Raw genomic sequence first — 21330 nt, forward strand, 5'->3', positions numbered from 1 at the left:
AGAGAAATGCCTGCTTTTTGTATCTAACTGCTGGTAATAAATATATGAAGCAGCCTATCTAGCCAAAAATAAATTTACATAAAGTAATATTTTCTTTCTATAACATTCATGATATAGAATGAAAATATAATTATTATGCACTTGTACTATAGCTTGCAACTTTCCCTGTCTTTGAAATGTTTTTGTGGTTTAGTTGTTTTGGGCACTGTTCACTCATATGACCCTATAATTCTATAACTGATAATAGCCATGATCTTGCTCCATGCTCATTATCATTTTCCTCTGTCCAATGTAAGGTTCAGTAGCTTGTATTGAGCTCCATAATCTTTTGAAGAATGCTTTCTTTGTGCCTTTGTTGCCTAATTGAAGTTCTACTATGTCAATGGAATTATCTTTTCTTCCATCTTGTTTCTTCTATAGAGAAAAAAGATAATATCAGTCTAGTATAGAAACAAAAGTCAAACAAAGTAAGATTATTTTAAATCACCATGGTGGTCTAAGACATAGTTGTGGAACCAACAGTATAATCAGTGGCCTGATAGTCTTCACCACTATCTCTAAGCTCCTGTTGTTTTTCAGGAAAATGATATTTTACTTTTAATCATAAGGCAGGAATGACAGCTAGTAACCATTTAGGCTCAAACTTTCTATGAGAATGAATAACTTTAAAGAAACAAAAGATATGATACCTTTCCTTTCATTTGAATTGACTGATGAGTACTTCAAGTAAATAAACATTGAGGCTAGGGGTAGATGAAGTCCAAGAATAAAGAAAATGGATATAGTATAAACTGATATATCAATATATAATGCTTTTAAATGTTAATACCTTACAAAGTATTAATTAAATGAACACAGAGATAAGGCCCTACAGATAGGAGAAGCAACTATGTAGACAAGTGGAACAAACTGAGAAACTTCTGAGAAAATGGGCAATTCCATGCTTAAAGCAATAAGAATGAACTACTAAATTCAGTTAAGATCAACTGTGGCTAGGTCCTTGTTTTCTCAAAGCTCACAACTCAACAAAGACTACAATTCTTTGGAATTTCTGGAATCTGGCATGTCCCACACACTTTGAAGTGAGGACTAACTAACAATTTCATTGGAAGGATTCCTCTCATTGAGAAGTGCTCCCAGGACACTTGGGCAGACTTAATGATATTTGAGTAAAAGAGACAAAATAAGCCACTGTGACAACCTCCACATGCTTAAGAGACTCCCTTGCTATTCCTGTGTGTTAGGTAATCTCATGGGGCTTAAGGCATTCAAGTATCCCAGAGGTGTGATTAAAGGAATGGAGTGTGGGAAATAGCAGACATTAGTTCTACAAAGTGATAAAACCAGCATGATGATAGTATCCAGGGATTTCATCAACAGCAAAATGAGGACAGGAGAATTGGGCCATGAGTGATTTTATTAAAACACTGGGTAAATCCAATCAAGATGCTTTAACTATTATGTTCCCTGATGACAGAGGTTATGTGTGCTCTAATTTACTTTGTGCAATGCCAGCAGGATAATAGCAATAAGGGTAGGGATTTTAAAAATCACAAAATAAGCTAATACTTCATAGCTACATAAAGAAATAATAAGAAAACACATCATAACTAAATAACAGTTTTAGTTTTACACGTATGAGAAGAATGACTACAATTGAATTAGCATTTGCTAGTTTGTTAGCTAAGATCTTGAGTATGTGGGCAATAAAACAGGCAGTTTCTATTAGGAGTGGGTGACACACATAACCAGCAATGTCTAGATTATAATAGAAATAAAATACAAATGTTTGTGACTAAAACAAAAACTATTTTTATGTCTTTAAAAAATCTGTCTGATCTATTCTTAGCATTCCCTATGCAAAATTTTATTTAATCCTCATGAATAATATAGCAAAATTTTATAATGAGGAAGAAAAAGCAACATGCCTAAATACTGAAATTATTTTGTGACAGATCCAGAGTTGAAATATAGATTTGATTAATTTACATGATAGTCAAACCATTCTAATCTGGAAGCCAATCTTCAAAGTCTTATTTTATAACAATAAAGTGTAAAGAGAAATGAAAGCCAACATAAAAGCTAACTTTTGTTAAGTAGTTATTATATGCCAGACATTAGGCTGGGGTGGTCTTTAAATATCTTACTCAATTTAAGAAACTGAAAAAAAATTTAAATTATTTTTAAGGATCAATAACTACAGAATTGTCAGTGCAGGAGTAAAATTTAGTTTATGTAGCACAAATCTATTCTTTCCTTTATATGAGGATCTTTCTGACATGATAAGTCTATTAATTTCATTTTGCCTAAGGATTTGTATGACAGAAAACATTAATTTTGGGACAGAAAGTTACATTAGCGAGCTTGCTCTACCATAACACAAAACCAGTTTGGATAGTTTAAACAATGGAAATAGATTTCTGCACCTTCTAGAATTCCAAGACCAGGGGTTAAAGTTGTATGTTTTTTTAATCCTACTGATGTTTTTATGTTAATATGTTCTATGTGTTATGATTAATTTTACCAAATGCTTATTTAGTGAATATAATAGAGGCGATTTGTCTTTAAATCTTTGGAATTAGGGTTTTTGGAATAATCCAAGTTAGGAAAGTGGTTGAGTGAATCAGCTATCTTCCACCCACTTTCTCTCATTTTCATACTTGGTGAAAATTTTAGTGACATTTATGAGTAATGAAACCAGAAGCCAAGACATTAATTCTTGAAAGTGGGACTTCATCAAGAATACTGTTAAAATCACAATTGTTTTCACCCAAGCCTGAGGATATTGCCCTTGCCTTAGGATAGATGCTCTGCTGGAGATATAGCTCAGTGGTAGAGTATTTGCCTAGCACATAGAAAACCTTATGTTCGATTCCAGCATTAAAATAAAACATAGGGACAGTATACTCTCCTAAGTAATTTATGTTATAAAGAAGAAAAATGCTGATTTGCAAGCTCTGATTTGCCATATATATATGGAAAGATTGAATGTATGAAGTAATCATAGCTCTGAGATATTTTTAGAAATTGATGTGGATGCATTGAAAATACCATAAATCTAACAGATATTATAAAAACAAAATATGGCAGGAGAACAATTAATACTTTTTATAAAGTCCAAGAAACATTAATGAAGCAAATAAGTTAAGAATAGTTATGTAAATTTCAAGGTTGTACAAATTCAGTGTAGGTAGTCTGTTTCTATTTAATGTAACTAGGTGTTTTACAAGTAAAATCAGCATAGAATATAACAATTTACATAAGCACATTTAGAAAATGATCTTAAGTTAGGAACTATTTACAAGGTTCTATATACAGTCTCAAAATTAGAAACTAGAAGTTGGAGTTAGACACTCCAACTTAGAAGTAAAACACACAGAAAAGGATAGCTAAGCAAGGGTTACAGAAAGAAAATCTAAAATTTCATTCTCTAAAGATTTTTTGAGTAGATGTCATTAACACACACACACACACAAAGAGAGAGAGAGAGAGAGAGAGAGAGAGAGAGAGAGAGAGAGAGAGAGAGAGAAACATTTCCAAAGACCGTTAGTAAACAAAAGATTATAGGATAACAAATTTCCAATCATTTATTACTCTGTCGATGGTACTTATGGTTAAGCTACACTATCCATAATGTTTTAGCCAGGTTTCATCATTTCGGATCATTGTTACTACTAAACAGCAATTAACTGACGAAAATTTGATGTTTATATCTTAAAATCTGTTTATTTCAATACAATTGTATCTCAAAGCTCTGTAGATAGAAGTGTAACTGAAATCATTCCAGTTACCATACATTCACTTAGACAGCCAAATAAATGATTAGAGTATGACATGAAAAAAAAAAAAAAACCTTACGTCTTTGGGGTGAGTGAAATAGACTGGTTTAGAAATAGAGAATTAGAGAATTGTATCCATACCAGCTATGTCTGAGGCTTGCAGCGGGAATGAGTATACAGAAAAATATCTCAGAGGAAGATAATTCAGTACAATCTGTGATGTTGGAAAGCATGTTGTGCACAGCAAATAGTCCTGCAAAGAAAGTAATTCATGACTTGTTTTTCTGTGACTCTGTAGAGGCTCTCCATGGTAAAAACAAGTCACTCAGGAAAAACTATAACTTTGTTTCTGGGCCATGGTCACTCATATTTTAGTCATAGTTATATATTCTCTAGATTAAAAAAATCATATGAATTTGTTGATCTGCTTATTTTTACCATTATGGCTGAAATGTACTGTACATAAAATATAGTGATAGGAAGTGAGGCTAATACAAAGACTAGACATTCAATCTTTGGAAAGTTCAGTTATGATCTATTGCTCTAAGGAGGTTAGATTCTGCTCTGAAACATTAGGATGACAAATTATATTTATAAAGCTCAATCATTTAATAGAAATATATTGCTAGCCATGTGAGTAACTTAAGATAAATAAAAATAAATTGGTAAAATTAGTTTAACAGTGTATTTTATTTAATCATCATTATAAATTATTACCTTTTGATATGTCATCAACATTATAAAATATTTATATAATAATAACATGTTTTTATTCATTTTCATTGAAATCAATTGTTTTAAAATTGTAGAATAGTGTCTTTTGGAGTAGACATACGTCACATTCTCATGTCCACATCTGCTTAGAGGCTACCATAGTAGAAAGGTGAGGTCTGAACTATAGGTGAGAAGTACCAAAGCCAGAACTCTAACATAGGATGACTACTCATTCCAAAATAAAACTCAGTCTCGTGGCAAGTACACTTATACGGGACCTATTTCAATCTATTATGCTCATTCCCAAAACCAAACTGAGTCCCTTTTCTCCATGTTGTGAAGAAATTTTGAGTGCAGAGAAAATCTAGAGAAGCCAAACCTATACAAAGGAACTCTAATCCCAAGGAGATGCCAGATCAGGGAGTGGCTGTCAAAGAACAGACTTCTTTTCAGCAAAGGTTGTCAAGCTTGAAAAGCTTTGGCTATGCTGGGAAAGATTTTTCCACCTTCAGCTGACACAGAACAATTTCTGCCCTGTCATTAGATCCAGTTAGAATCAAGAGCTAGAGGTAACTAATGAGCTAAAAAAGAAGCAAAGTAAACACCTCCCAGGTCCACTCGACCCATTGACACACAGTACCACATGGAAGTTTTTACCTTCCATTCAAAAAGAATCACTCTTAATGAGACAGGCACTGCAGGCTTCAGCTGCAAACCTGACAGCCTACAAAGAAAGCCAAAAGAAGTTGAATTCCATAGGGCTGAAATGAGAATCTGGGTCACAGTGTCTGTCTCAACATTTTATTTTCCTCTGGGAAGTGTAGCCTGAGAAAAGAATAAAAAAAAGTCTCCAAAATATTTTTTTTTAAAAGAAAAGGGGTAGTATTTTTTTCTACATTGCAAATCTAAACTTAAACTACATTAACAATCCAGTTAAAACATAAACACTATAAAAGTTCTAATGTCAAAATCCACATGTCTCTTCATGCTTAGCAATGATGTCATTAAGAAGCTGAAGTAGCTCTCTTTCCAAAATTCCCCTTATTTCTTGTTATATAGAACATTGTCTACTTGAATCTCTGATTCAGCATTGAATATTTTCTAAGAATGTACTTAGAATTAAATGCTGAACTTTAAATTTATTCTTATGCAGCACATCCTGACAGCAGCAGCTCCTTCTTCCTCCTCACTTCCCTTTTCCTTTGGATATATTGCTCTTTCTTCCTTTCAGAGAAGAGCAGGCCCCCAGTGATAGCAACCGAACAAGATGCAATAAGATGCAAGCACAAATTCTCTCATGTAAAGGCTAGATGAGGCAACCCAATAGGAAGAGATTAAATCAGATTAAAAAAAAAAAAAAGTCAGAGACATCCCATTCCCATTGTAAGTGGTCCAACAATATCAGCAACCATAGCATGCATGCAGAGAAACTGGTGCAGACCATGCAGGCTCCATTGTTGCCCCTATGAACCCTGCTAAATTGATTGAGGGCCAGGTTCTCCTGGAGTCCTTCACTTCTCTGGGTCCTGCAATAGTAATGTGTGAAAGTGTAAGGTGTAATGCAAAGACAGCCCTGAGTTAATAGGTGCCATTCTTAGTCAAACCATCACATTCCTATGCATTTTTCTTCCTTCTATATGTTACTTAAAATCTACTTCAAGTAACAAAATTTAACTCAAGAGATTTGCAGACATTTTTCTAATGTCCCTATTTATCCAATATTTGTACAGAATAATGTTAATAACAACTGTTGGGCATGGTTACACTTTAAATTTCTCATTTATTTGAATAATATGCTCTTGTGTGTTTTTATGATTATACATTAATTTATATATATGTATATGAGAGAGACAGTGCAAACACCTGCACGTCCATGTGCTACAGTGTGCATGTGTGTTGTTAGAGAACAAATTGTAGGACTCTGGTTTCTCCAACTGTAATGTGTATCCTGGGTATTAAGCACAGGTTTTCCATCTTAGCAGTGAGCACCTTTACCCATTAAGTTATTTAGCCAGTTCCGTATCCTTTTTTAAAATTACTAGATAACATTATATTTTTTTAAAAATAAATCTAAGCTATTATTTTACAAAATATTACATCAAATATATATTTAAACTGCTTTAGAGTGGTTGTAAGTTTAAGACAAAATAGAGTACAGAGTAAAACAATTTGACCCATCCATCTGTCCTTTCCATATAAAACAGTTTACATGTGTCTCTGAGAAATAATTTTTATTCTCTTGTTTTAAGTTTAGTTAGTTTAGTCTAAGCTAATTACCAGATATTCTAATTGTGTGAAATACACACAGACACACACACACACATATATATACACATATACATATACATACAAATATACAAATAAATAAGTATGTTGTTGACTTTGTTTCAGGTGAAAAGGGTTAGGAGATTATGGATTCCAAACTAAAGTTAAAATTGTTTCTTCATTATGAATATCTTTCTTCTAACCACTTTGTTCTATATTACATGCTGAATATATATGAAGACAGTTTTGAATAAACATTATTCGATACCAGGTTAAAGATCATGAATTTTTAAAAATATGTTCTCTTGTTTAGTTATGAGTAAAATGGCTTTTATTATTTATACCCTAATCATTATGCCTAATTTCAAACTATTTCTGTGACAGACATTATGTTAAATGAAAGCATTAGAAGCAAAATAGTTGAGAAAATGATTTTTCTAAAATAAAAAAGAATAGTAAATAGTCTAAAACCAATAATTTAGGCCTCTTGGCACATTTTCTAGAAAACCCCCTTTAAACTTTGATAATTACAAAAAAAATGAATTGTCCACCTGCTCCTATCTTATTACTTCTAATTCTAGAGATAAACAAATCCTTGCAACTTTCTCATTGGTGGTTGGGCTGGGAGTCAAACTAGCATATTCTGATAGAATATTTCTTTGCTGCCAGTGAAATGAGCTAATTCAGACCAGATTAGATTATATTAAAAGCAGGTTTACTGGGGAGCTGCTGTCAAGTGGGCAAGTTCACTGGTCCCAAGGACTGAGGCCAGGAAAGTCACCATGGAAAAAAGGGGAAGGGTACAGGATATAGAAGGAAAGGGCACATGCTTACAGAGAGAGAGAAAAGGTGAAGACAAAGAGAGAAAGAGGACCTTCTGGGGGGAGGGCAGCCCAACCCTGGGGCTAGAAAATTAAAGGTTGGGGGTAGGGTATGCCAGATAGGGATGCTTGGAGAACCTGGAGACCAGGTCTGCTTCTATATGTAAAATATGCACCTCAATCCCTTGTCCTGTGTATGAAACAAAACATGTTCTGTTATATGCTCTGTATAGATAGAACTACATAGAATTGCAATCTGATAGAATTACACAGAATTGCATCCTGAAAAATCTGAGGATCTCCTCAGAATGTGGTACCTGTGTGATAGTAATGCACATAGGTAGCAGAAATCAGGTGAATGCTCCAGCCAAGACTTATCCCATTACCTGTTTGCTGACTTTTATATCTGTATAGACCCAGTGCTCTGCAATTAGATATCTCATAGTGTTCACTCATTTGATGTTTCCTGTTCCTGACAGCTACTATCTCCTACAATTACCAGATTATAGTCCAGTTATGCTTTTATAGTCTTGCTTTTTAGCTGTTTTGTCATACTACTCTTGCATTCTTCAAACCAATCTATCAGGTCCATCTGATTGGAGTTCTGTGGGTCTAAGAAACCAGTTGTGGAGGAACAAAGTGAGAGGGCCTGCAAGGAGCTTTGCCTTTATTCACTACTCATATTTATATATCTGGGAGTTATAGACTATCTTGTCTATGCAATATTGGTAACAATACCTACTTCCAGTATTATTAAGAGAATTCAATGGGACAAACATACAAATAATATTATATGAACTTAACAGGTTATATTTTGGAATATATAAATACAAATACATATACACATATAATAGCAATTGATTAAAATGGTCATGAATTTGAAGAAAAGAAGATATGAGAAGAATTAGAGAAAAAAATAGTAGAAATGTAATAGTCTTTGCACTTATTCACATCATTAACTGTTCTTTGATTATATTGAATGAAAATTAAATGTTTTCTCATAAAAATACATATTTCCTCACTACAAGAATAAATATCAGTTGAGAATATGGCAAGTGTTTTCAGTTTAGAATATCAAGTAATAATCTCATGACTATTAAAATATGATATAAAATACATATTTTATGTAAAACAATATAATATTTCTATGATATATATTATATTTAGTATATCTGGTGTGTGCGTGCGTGTGTGTGTGAGTGAAAGGGAATGTTTACAAGCAAAGAAATAAGATACTGTGCAAGAACCAAACTTTCTCTGTCTTTAAGTGACGGGAAATAATCTATTCTGACAGACATTATCCAGCTACCAGAAATAGCCATCTGAGAAGGAATCTTGATGTTCTGATCACCTTCTCCTAGGCCCAATTAAATTTTCTACCAAGTCATGATGAGTAAAAAAAATTTAATCTAGCAGCATGGCTCCTCTGGCAAGGGGTCACATACAAAGATCTAGGTCTGTGTGATATGTCTAGATTGAGACACCATTAATACCTCTGGCTGGAATACAGACACTCCATTAGTATATACCTTTAACCTCAAACAGGGAAAAGTAAGGTAAGGAAGGAAGTAGAAGGAAGCAGTCATGTTTTAAATAGAGGTCTAATTGAGGGGGGACATAGTAATGAATTAGAGAAGTATTTGACAGAATGAATCAGAAACAGGATATGCCCAACTCTTAAGAGAACAGCAGAAGAAATAGGAGGTAGTTAAGAGAACATCACAGGAAAGACAAAACTTGTGGGAGCAGTGCAGAGAGAGAGAAAGAGAGAGAGAGAGAGAGAGAGAGAGAGAGAGAGAGAGAGAGAGAGAGAGAGAGATATGACACGGGCACAGACACAAACACAGACATAGACAGACACAGACAGACACAGACACAGACACAGACACAGACACAGACACAGACACAGACACAGACACAGACACAGACACAGACACAGACACAGACACAGACACAGACACAGACAGAAAGATGGCGAGAGTGAGAGAGCAGTTTATACCAGGACAGTTTTTCAGAGATAGGTTGCAGGTGAAGACAAAATGACCCAGAGAATAGAAGAAGCCAGAAGATTATAACAGATTGTCAGAGTTAGTTTGAGGCCATGAAAAACAATTCAGTGAAAAGCCAAAAGAAGCTAATTTGAGTCAGTCAGCTTGGAGAGGAGTTTGAGCCAGAATTACTGAGTTGAACCAGCTAGCCAGAGTTCAGAAATAAATAGAAAGGGTGAGGTTATCCAGCAGTAAGCCTGTGAGAAAAACAAATATATCTGGATAATAAAAGACACTTTTACCTATATGAACACACTACAGACCAAACTCCCACAATAGGATCTTTGGATTATAAACCATACACAAACCACCACAGTGGGAAGAAATTATCATACAATGAAACTCAAAGAGGAAAAGAAATAGCACTGAATAAAATTAGCAGATAAGTAGTTTCTAACACACTATATGAAGATATGAGTATATATTGAACAGAAGACAAGTTTATATGTAAAAGAGACAATTTTTCACCTGTGGCCATTGAGGCTGTGCTTAGTGCTAACAATAAATGGAAACATCTTGGGTTTTTTTTTTTCCAACTAATAAATACTTTGTTTCTATACACAATAGAACATTCAGCCTTAAGAAAAAATAAAATCTGTTATTGTGACAACATGAATGAGGATGAAAAACATTGTATTATATAAATACCTTAAGCTCTGACATGTAAATACCACTTCACCTTACTTTTAAAAGGAATTAAAAGTAACAGAATAAAGGACAGTACACAAAGACTGGGTTAAGAAATGAAAGAAAGAGAAAGAACATGGTCGGTTTACTGGTATTATCATAATCAGTTTCAAGAATGTTCTGTTAGATAATAAGATGAACTGTACATTTTGAAATATAGAAGAAAATGTTGCTAAATTTTTCAACAGAAAATAAACAGATAAAATAAAGAAACAGAAAGATATAACAATTTGAACATTGTACAATGTATGCATATACTGAAATGGTTTGTTCTACCTATCAGTTATGATAAGAAATTCTTCTTGTACCTAATAAATGCAATTCTCTTATTTCAATATTTCTCTTTATATATTTATCTTCCTACAGGCAACTATGGAGAAAGCGGAATGGAGGCTTTCAAAGACATGTCAGCGAAGGAAGGGATTTGCATCGCCCACTCTTACAAAATCTACAGCAATGCTGGGGAACAGAGTTTTGACAAGCTGTTGAAAAAACTTAGAAGTCATTTGCCTAAAGCCCGGGTGGTAGCCTGCTTCTGTGAAGGCATGACAGTTCGGGGTCTGCTCATGGCCATGAGACGCTTGGGTCTAGCAGGGGAATTTCTACTTCTGGGCAGGTAAGTGGCAATGGAAAACTAATACCAAAATTTTGCCTCCATTCTTTTGATGTATAAAGCCTGCTCCATTAGAATTCTAATCTGTGTATCCAAAGAGCATAACTATTAAAAAACATTTCAAAAACCAGAGGGAAAAAAAAATGGAACGTGAGTGGCTACAGTATGTGCAGATTTGTAATGAAAGCAGGAAACAAAATGTGATAACTCAGAGTCTTCACATCCTCAAAATCATGATATACTTATATAAACTGGTATCTTGAAATTTTTAGTGATATCAAGAAATGTACATAAAACTTGCAGGTACTTTTTAAAATGTTTTTTTTTATAAATTTACATATAACCTTGCTTTTACTATAAAATTGTAAAGTTTGAGGTTTAAAATGAGGTCTTATTTTCTTTATATTTGATAGCCCATTCCTGATGAGCTACATGGACACTAGTCAAAGTTCTAAAACACTAGATTTTAAAAAGATGGATTTTTTAATTATCCAGAGATTTCACTTGGATGGCACTTGACTGATACCATGTGGATATACCTAAAGGTATATCTATAGGGCTAAATATATATTGTAGGATTTTCAGAGAAATAATAAATACTTAATATTATATACATATATGTAGTATAACAATTCACAAAAGTTATATGTTGGAAATATTTGTGAGATGCATGAATGTAAATTTTATTATGAATATGATAAAGGAAGGAGTAGACTAACAGCAGCTACACGTGGAAAACCAGGAAACAAGGAGAGATCATGTGCATTCTGCTCACAGTACAAATCTGAGTGCATAAAAGCTGATGGTGTTAACTCCTCTTCTGAAGGTCAGGAACCTGAGTACTAAGAAATGTCAATGCATAGTCTGCATCTAAAAGATGTGCAAGATCAATGTCTTGTGCAATGTATTCATACAGAGATGTCTTCTTTTGTCCAGTCTTCTCTTATTATATCTTAATCTGATTAGGTGAAGTTCTGTCATTGTGGAGGGGAGTAGGATGAGACACCAATGCTCTACTCATTCTACTGATCTCACACAATGTTATGCAAAAACAGCATCACAAAAATATCCTTAATGTTTGGTTATAGGTCTCAGTACTACATCTCAACCAATTAAGTATATAACGTATAACATCATAATCATTTGGAAGGTGCCATAGTTTTTAAATTCATTCATTCACTTTACATCCTGCTCACTGCCCCTCCTTCCACAATCCTTCCCTCATCCCTCATTCCTTTCTCCTCTGAGAATATGGAGGCCCCAGTTGTTATCCTCTGATTCTGTCACATCAATTCTCTGTGGGGCTAGGTGCATCTTCTCTCACGGAGATCAGACAAGGCAAGCAAGATAGAAGAACATATCCCACAGACAGGTAACAGCTTTTGGGATAGTCCCCACTCCAGTTGTTTGGGCCCCACATGAAGATGAAGGTGCACATCTGCTACATATGTTGGGGAGGGCAAGGTCCAGCCCATGTACACTATTTGATTTATGGTTTAGTTTCTGAGTGTCACAAGTGTCCAGGGTTACTTGACTATGTTGGTCTTCCTGTGAAGTTCTTATCTCCTTCCCCCAAGTTGTCCATAAGAGACCTTAAGCTTCCTCAATTCTTCGGCTGTGAGTCTCTCAATCTATCTGAGTCAGCTGGTGTGTGGTGCCTCTCAGAAAACAGCCATGCTAGACACCTGTCCGCAAGCATAACAGAGTATCATTAATAGGGTCAGAGACTACTGATTGCCCATGGCCTTCGTCTAAAGTTGGGCCAGTTTTTGTTTAGCCATTTGCTCAGTCTCTGTTCCATTCTCTGTGTCTGAGTTTCCTGTAGAAAGAATAAACTTTGGATTGAAAATTTGCTGTCCCCATCTTTCCACTCAGATTTTTGCCTAGCTACAGGAGGTAGACTTTTCAGGTTCCAATTCCCAAATTTTATGAGTCACAGCTATGGTCACTATCATTGAATCTTGGGTACCTCTCCTATCCCAGGACTCAGTAATAGTCTTGAGATGCCCCCCACATTCCCACCCCTGTAAGTTTCAGATTTCCATTTATTATCATGGTGATCAGGCCATCTCTCCTATCCCTCCCCATACCTGCTCTTGAACACCACTCCACTTCCTTCCCCATCCCCTTTCCCACCAGCTCCCTCCTTTTATCTGCCTTTTATGACTATTTTATTTGTCCTTCCAAGAGAGATTCAAGAATACTCACTTGGGCCTTCTTTCTCATTTAACTTCTTTGGGTTTGTGGAGTGTATCATGGCTATCCTCTATTTATGTCTAATATCCACTTATAAATGAGTACATACCATGTATGTCTTTTTGGGTCTGGGTTACCTTACTCAGGATGATCTTTTCAAATTCCATCCATTTACCTGTAAAATTTATAGTATATTTACTTTTACTACCTGAGTAGCATTCCATTGGGTAGAAGTACTACTTTTTTTTTTTTTTAATCTATTCTTAAGTCGAGGGCTACCTAGGTTGTTACCAGTTTGGGGCTATTACAAATAAAACTACTATGAACATACATGAGTAAGTGTCCTTGTGGGAAGGTGGAGAATCTTTTGATTATAGTCTCAAGAGTGGTATAGTTCAGTCTTGAGGTAGAGTTATTCCCAATTTTCTGAGAAACCATCAAATTGATTTCCAAAATGGATATACAAGTTTGTACTCCTGCCCTCAGTGAAGTAGTGTTCCTCTTGCTCCACATGCTTACCTGTATTGCTAGCACTTGAGTTTTCTTTTAATTTTAACCATTCTGACTGTGTAAGATGGAATCTCAGAGTTGTTTTGATTTGTATTTTCCAGATGACAAAGAACTTTGAACATTTCTTTAAGTGCTTCTTGGCCATTTGAGATTCCTCTGTTGAGAAATCTCTGTTTAGCTCTGTACCCCATTTTTAATTGAGTTATTTGTGTTGTCAGGAATAGAAGGCAAGATAATCAACATAAGGGCAGAATTCAATCAATCAGAAACATTGTTATCATCATCATTATCAACAACAACAACAACAAAAAGAATCAATGAAACCAAGATCTGATTTTTTGAGAAAATCAACAGGATGCCGTAGTTTTTAATGGAATTCTCTTTAGCGTTAGGAAATTGTGATTGTTCAGTGATATATAAACTTCTATTCTATTCTTAAATATGTCATGTATCATATACTCTTTCTGAAAACCATGATAATTAATAAAAGGTTGTGCTTAAAAATACAACCTTTTACAGTAGTTTTGTTCCCAACAGTAAGTCACATCAATTGTTAGAAATGAATAGCATCTAAAAAATAAACTTCATTTAACTTGTTTTCAAAAAACTTAAACTTTTATGTGAACACTCTGCTCCTACCTGGGTATATTTTATGGCAGTCACTTTATTAACCTAACTCTTTGTCTGAAATGATAGCAGCAACTGATGGAAGTATTTTGGTATGAGGTTCTATGTCATTCATAATAATTACATTAGGAAACAAATGAATGTTACACATTTTTCTAAAGTATCCTTAATAACTTCATTTCTTACATGAGCATCAGTTATGTAACAATTAGTTTTGTTGAGCTCAAGAACATGTTAATTGACACATTTTATATTCCAAAGGTTAATACTGAGTGAAAACATAAAAAAAGACAACAAAAGAAAAACTTGTGTCATTAAACAGTCAGAATTTTTAAGATTCTATTTGAATCTCTTTCCATTATTAGATGCAAGGATGCAGGCATAACTGACTAAAAAAATCAATATTTATGAGGAATGCAAATTTTCACATATAATTGTATTACTTGCTATACCACAAAATAAAAACTCAAAATTTGATATTTTAAAAGTTATTCTTGGTAGAATAAATACCAAAAGTTCTTTTTAAGTTATTCAACCTACAGAAAATAGATTTTCTCTCCTTTGTCAGAGATTCTTCAGTCCCTTTATTGATTAGTTACTTTATAATTCATATTTTCTTGAGATCTGATTCACTTTATCTTTGAGCAATTCTGCTTGAAAGGGTTTTTTTATTCTGAATTTAAAAATTCTTTATAATATCCACATTTTTACTCATTATTTTCTCTGAAAGAATATATGATAATCTTTCAAGTATTTAAATATGATCCAGAATTCCCCTCCAATACCTCTAAAACATTTCTACTTCTTCAGTCAGTTTTAACAAGACATTTTGTATGTTGATGAAACAATTTTCAGAATAATTTATCAAATAAGAACAGAATTCAGTACTACATTAACTGTTTTCTCAGCCATCTTTCATGTAACCATGTGTTAGAGAAATATTGCAACCCTACTTCATTATAGTGCTTTGGCCCCATTTTTGAGTAAAACAGAAAATAGTTTTTACTCTAATGGGTTTCCTGGACAGTAGTATTGTCTTAAATATCATGGGAATAATTGACATGCTTAATACTGTTAATTTTTTTGCAGACACATAATCTAAGACCTTAAAATATTTACCATTTTATAAAGAAAATCAAATTTTAGCAGATGTAAACACACTTGTTTTTTTTTTTTACAAGTGATGAAATTGATATACATAAGTAGTAGTTGGCAGAATCAAATCCATGGCTCCACATATCTATTTTTTCATAATTCCTATTACCAATGAGTCCTCTGATATTTTAAAAATTACATTATCTTTTGTACCCTCCTAATTTCTGTTTATGTCTTTGTGTTGGTAATTCATACTGAGATGAATGATCCTCAAATACTAGATAACAAAGATTAGAGTAGAGACTTCCTTATGGTTAGAAAGTCCAATATTTCACTCTCCAGGTATCTAGGAATTAACATATTTGGTAGGACTAAGAAAAATCTGCTACTGAGGCAAACACCTCCGTTGACAGTTCTTTCCTTAGTGGTAGAAATCAATAGAATGTGAGCATCACCTAGACCCAGACACCCAGACTCATTTGAGCTCTTGATAGACTGTTGTCTTGTTAAGAATAAAATTGTCTTGTTTGGGTCCATGGAGTCACCTTGCTAAACACCTCAGTGATTTTAGGAGAAAGAAACCAAAACTTGAAGAATAATAATATTTCTAAATATGTTTATTTTTCTAGAATGAATATACTATACTGTCTATTTTTTAAAAAATAGGGACTTTCCTATGCAGTGCTGGTTGTCCTGTGACTCATTCTGTAGGTGAGGCTGGCATTGAACTCATACAGATCTACTTCTGTCTGCCTCCTCAGTTTTGAGGTTAAACACGTGCCCATGCCTGGCCTGAATATACTATCTTATTTCTAGATTTGAAAATGTAGTAACTTATAAAATTTAATATCAACTTAGAAATGAGAACATGTATATAAACTACTTAAAGATATGTTTGTTAATTATATATCTATATGTTTGTTTGAAATGCTCTGTAAAAGGTAAGTGTACTTAAATTTTGGCGGTACTAGCAAGTTATTGTAAAAGTATCTTTTATTTTACTGACATAATTGTCATCTTAGAGGCTTACTGCTGAATAAGCTTATCCCATCTAGTTGTTTCTGAACTCTGATGGCTGGTTTAACTCAGCTGTTCTGGCCCAAACTCCTCTTCAATCTATTTTAAACTGGCTTCTCTTGACTTCTTGTTGAATTGCTCTGCTTTTTCTTAAACTAACTCTGAAAGTTTGTTCTAATCTTCTAGCAGCTCATTCTCATTCTCTGGCTTATTTTGTCTTCACCTGTGTCTAGCGTGTTCTTTGCCACCTGTCTCTGAAAAACCGCCCTTGTAAAAACTGCCACTGAATTCCACAAAGTGTACTGCCATGAACACCACTCTATTGCTCCGCCTTTCCACTCACTGATTCAACCTAGCTAACTAACAGAACCAATAGATCTGAAGGCCTCTGTTTCTTGAGGGTTGGGATTAAAAGCTTATACCATCATTCCTTGATCTAAGCTTTCTGTACCTCAAACCCGCTTGGTACCAGACTGGCCTTGAACTCAGAAATCTGCTTGCCTTTGTCTCCTAGACTGAAAGACGTGTTTATATTTCAGCTAGATAACAAAGACCTAGAATTTTTTTGGGTACTTGCAAAGGCAGCAATGTTGCCACATTAAAATTTCTCTATAAATTATAAGAATATTTTAGTATTAGGTAATTCAAACTCAATTAGTTTCACAAGGAAAAGAATATAAATTCATTCTAACAAAGTTGTTTGCAGATGTACTAGTAAACAGCTTTTCCAACAAAACATAATAAATATTAACTTTAAGTACATAGATATTCCTCTTTATCCTTGCAAATCATCAGTTTCAATTCCATATCAAAGTCATTTGCAGACATATATGCTTGACTTCTGTTAGATTCTTTGATACTATTATATTTCAGGGTAAGATCAGAGAATCTTTTAATAGTGTTTTGGGAAGGACAGAGACTGGGGTGGAAACATAGACAATACTTCATTTCTGTTTAAGTAGAAGGACACAAGTAAGAATTAAGATGTCTATGATTTTAATAATATCACTAGTGTATAAGAGTCTAAATAAAATATTTCAATAGGTTTAATGAGAAGAAAGAATAAGTCACTTACTCAATTCTAAATAATGCAAAGTCATAAGAATCTTAGCTACATAGATATTTCAGTTATAGAATAAAAATGAACTGACTGACCTTAGTTATGGTGGAGAAAAAAGTTTATTGAAGATAAAAGAAGAGTATAACCAGAGACAGGGACACCAGGAAGAGTCCAGAGTGGAATCTACCTATCACTTTATACTACAATCAAAAGTGAGACCAAGATTAGTAACTAGGGATAGCCTGAAGAAATAGTCATTAAGAGCACTGTTTTTTTTTTTTTTTTTTTTTTTTTTTTTTTTTTTTTGCAGAGGACTTGAGTTTGAAACCCAGTATCCATATAGTGTCTCACAATTATCTATAATTCCAGTTTAAAGGAGTCCAGTGATCTCTTCTGACCTCTATAAACCCCAGACCTACATATAGTATGCAGAAAATAAACAAAGTCAACTTACATGAATAAAATAAGTATTTAAAAAATAGCAATTAGCCTGGTTGGAACAGATACATACCAAAATTAACTGCTAATCCAGTACCAATGCTTAACTCTGCACATGTATGTTGAAGCCAAAGAACAATTAAAGTTTTAATTCCAAAGGTGGTTGTCATATTGAATTTTTGTTTTATGGCTGTTTGTTTTTGTTTTGTGTTGCTTTTTTGTCTATTTTGTTTTGTGCTGTGTTTGCTTCAGATGACTCTATTCACTGTCTGTAACTCATCACATAGTGTAGAGAGCTGGCTAGTGAGTGCCAAGTATTTACCTGTCTGTACCTCCTCACCCTGGTGCTCAGACTATAAGCATAAAACACCATATCAGAAATATTCCTTCCTTTCTTTCTTCCTTCCTTCCTTCCTTCTTCCTTCATTCATTCCTTTCTTCTTTCCATGCTTGTTTTCCTTCCTTCCTCATTGTTTCTTCTTCCTTCTTCTTATCCTGATCCTCCTTATAGTCACTTTCCTCCTCCTCCTCCTCCTCCTCCTCCTCCTCCTCCTCCTCCTCCTCCTCCTCCTCCTCCTCCTCCTCCTTTTCCTCCTCTTCTTCCTCCTCTTCTTCCTCTTCCTTCTCTTTTTGTAGATTCTAGGCTTCAAACTCATCACTTTATGCTGGCAAGGCTAGTTCTTTTAAATCTCCTCTGCTATTTATTATATGAACATAAATTGCTTTGCACAATTGTCTTATTTTGAGTTAGTACTTTTGAATTTTTTCCCTTTCCTCTTCTTTTTTGTCCTCCACTTCCATTTCATACATGAATACACATGTTCTCCTCAATAATCTTGTTCTTATAATCCCCTTCAGATAGCCATAGCTGTATTTTCTTTTCTGGTGTGTTTGTGGTTAATGCTTTCCCTTTTGTTCCTCTACACAATCAAATACAGTTACTTTGTTTTGTAGCTTCTGTATTTATTCTTTGATCCAGAATTTTCTGAAAAACAAGATTTTCTTTGTCTATTTTCTTACCTTTACTCAATTAATTCAGCCCATTATTTTTACAAAAATACTAGTAAGTTATTTTTGTTCATTTTAGTATTTAACTTTTTAAGGAACTTAGTATTATTTCATTTAAGCCAGATATCCCCACATAATTTTTCCCTATTTAAATAGTAATAAGAGTTCATACTTTAGAATCTGTGTTTAAAACTATAGGTTCATGGCTGATGTAACAGTACTACATTTTTTCTGAATATTCATAGTTTATTCTATATTTGGCCTTTGTTGCTTTTTTGTGGGGGGAGATGTAGTGATTTTCTTACATTTTTTTCAGAGTATAGATAATAACAACAAGGAATATAATCTTACTTTCATAATCTTGTCATTTTTAAATGTTGGTCTACACTAATTTAGAACTTTTAAGTTATAAAATCAGAGTGTTAAACACAAATTATTGAAGGCTGAAAATTTCAGTGGTATTTCACACATATTTGTATCTTTCCATAATAAAATTTATCTTATGGAAAGTATATTGTCCTCAATTACTACAGTATTTCATGATTTTTTGTTAATAAATTTTACATTTCTAATTATTGTATAGTAAAAATCTACTTAGTATCTTTGTGATTCATATACCTTATTTAGTATTCCTAAATCTCTATGGAAGCATTGTATTTTCTGCTGACATCATGAGTATATAAACAGGATAACTGAGTCATCTCCCCACATCACCTGCAGTAATTATTCTCCTTTCTCAACTTCTTACATTCAATAAAATCTCTAAGTCATCCTACACAATAATGGTGACAACAGGTATCCTTCTATACTTGAATTAATGAGCCCGGATTATTGTTTAGTAATTCAAAATATTGATATGTCATTATGGTTTTTTATAAAATTTACTTTTTCCCCTTTCTTTGTGATCTCTCTCTCTCTCTCTCTCTCTCTCTCTCTCTCTCTCTCTCTCTCTATCTCTTTTATAAATAAGAAAAAGATTAAAATGAAGAAACTAAATGATTGATATCCACTTTGTTGCATCTCAATTAACACTTTAAGAGTTTATATTTGTGTTCTAGTACAAGATAGTAACCACCGCACAGTTTATTCTTACTGCCTAAACATAGATGAATTGAATTGCTATTTCATTTACAGAAAATATAGTTTTAACATTGTAATCTCCCTTTTTGTGAGTGTTTCCACTCATGTTATACTGTCCCTTCATCCATTCCAATCTAGCCATAATAGTCTTGCTCTATTCCCCTCTTACAATGGTTTAGTTTGTCTATATAGATATCTGTATAAAAATGAGATATCTTCTCACAGATATCCTTATTATTAGAGTTCTCGTCTGAAATGTTTATTCATACATCACCTTCTCAATAGGATTTTCTTGTTCCCCTACTTAAGTATTTATAGCCAGGCATAATTATGCAAACTATGCATCCTTAAAAGTATAATGTATTTTATGATAAAAATGACTTTTGACAATAGAACTCTTATCATTTACTGTGGTAAATAAAGTTATTCAGAGTACCACAGGTAGAAGTCCAGTATCATTTAAGATTAAATAAGCAGGGCTGCAAGAAGAAGCTGGCTTGTTCCTTACCAGCCATGGGAGAAGAATCAGGATTGCAGACTGAGTAAGTCAGTCCCCTTACTGTTCTCAGTGTCAGAAACTTTGTACATTTGACTCTTCCTTCAGAAAAATGACAATATATTTGTAGGAAATTACAAACTAAAAATTCTTAAGTCTTTCACTAACATGAACATGCCCATGAAGACAAATCATTTGAGTTCATGCTTGATGTTTGGGGTGTGACAAAAACTTGGCTAAGGTATTACCATTTGCACAATGTTGAAATTGAATTTACATAGTGGTGTCTGTGTTTTCACAGATCATCTACTAATGTTTTAAAAAAATAAACAGAAAAGAAAATAATCATTTGTACCAATTCGTACCAGTCATTTATTTAGTTTGAGAGAAGGGTATTAAAAAATTTATTATAAATAAACTTTTTAATTCCAGCAATCTGCTCTAATGATAGGTCAAAATCATTAAAATTTATCTGCCTTTAATACTGAACTTTCAAGAGTTTGATATAGCCCAAGAATTTCATTTCATTTTGTCTGTCTTTTAGAATAGGTTAAATTATTTAACAAATCAAAAAAATGTAAATATTTAGCACTTTGGTGGGAAATTGCATTTCTAATTTTATAGAATTTCATGATTTCCAAGTAAAACAGACTTTGTGGAATTTTTGTTGTTGTTGTTGTTGTTTTGGTTTTTGGTTTTTCTTTATTCAATTTGACTTACTTTAGAATTTTGTTCAGTAAATTGTGAGTCAATACTATGACCATAATAGTATCAATATGTATTTTTTTACTGTATTATGACATTAAAGATTACAAGATGATTTCTGGACATTATGGCAACCAAACATGTTTATCCTCTGACTGCATACATGATACT

At 33.5% G+C, this 21330-nt stretch overlaps 1 protein-coding gene across 3 annotated transcripts in view; it reads left to right on the forward strand.

Annotated features, from left to right (window-relative positions):
- Grm5 (glutamate metabotropic receptor 5) overlaps positions 1-21330 on the forward strand; it is a 483575-nt gene that overhangs the window by 178838 nt on the left and 283407 nt on the right. For all 3 annotated transcript variants that reach the window (XM_034485471.2, XM_076937502.1, XM_076937509.1), the window contains exon 3: positions 10681-10930. In XM_034485471.2, coding sequence (XP_034341362.1) covers positions 10681-10930 — 250 coding nt within the window. The remainder of the gene's footprint in view (positions 1-10680; positions 10931-21330) is intronic.

Source organism: Arvicanthis niloticus, chromosome 1 (assembly GCF_011762505.2).
Source record: "Arvicanthis niloticus isolate mArvNil1 chromosome 1, mArvNil1.pat.X, whole genome shotgun sequence".
NCBI classification, from domain to species: domain Eukaryota; kingdom Metazoa; phylum Chordata; class Mammalia; order Rodentia; family Muridae; genus Arvicanthis; species Arvicanthis niloticus.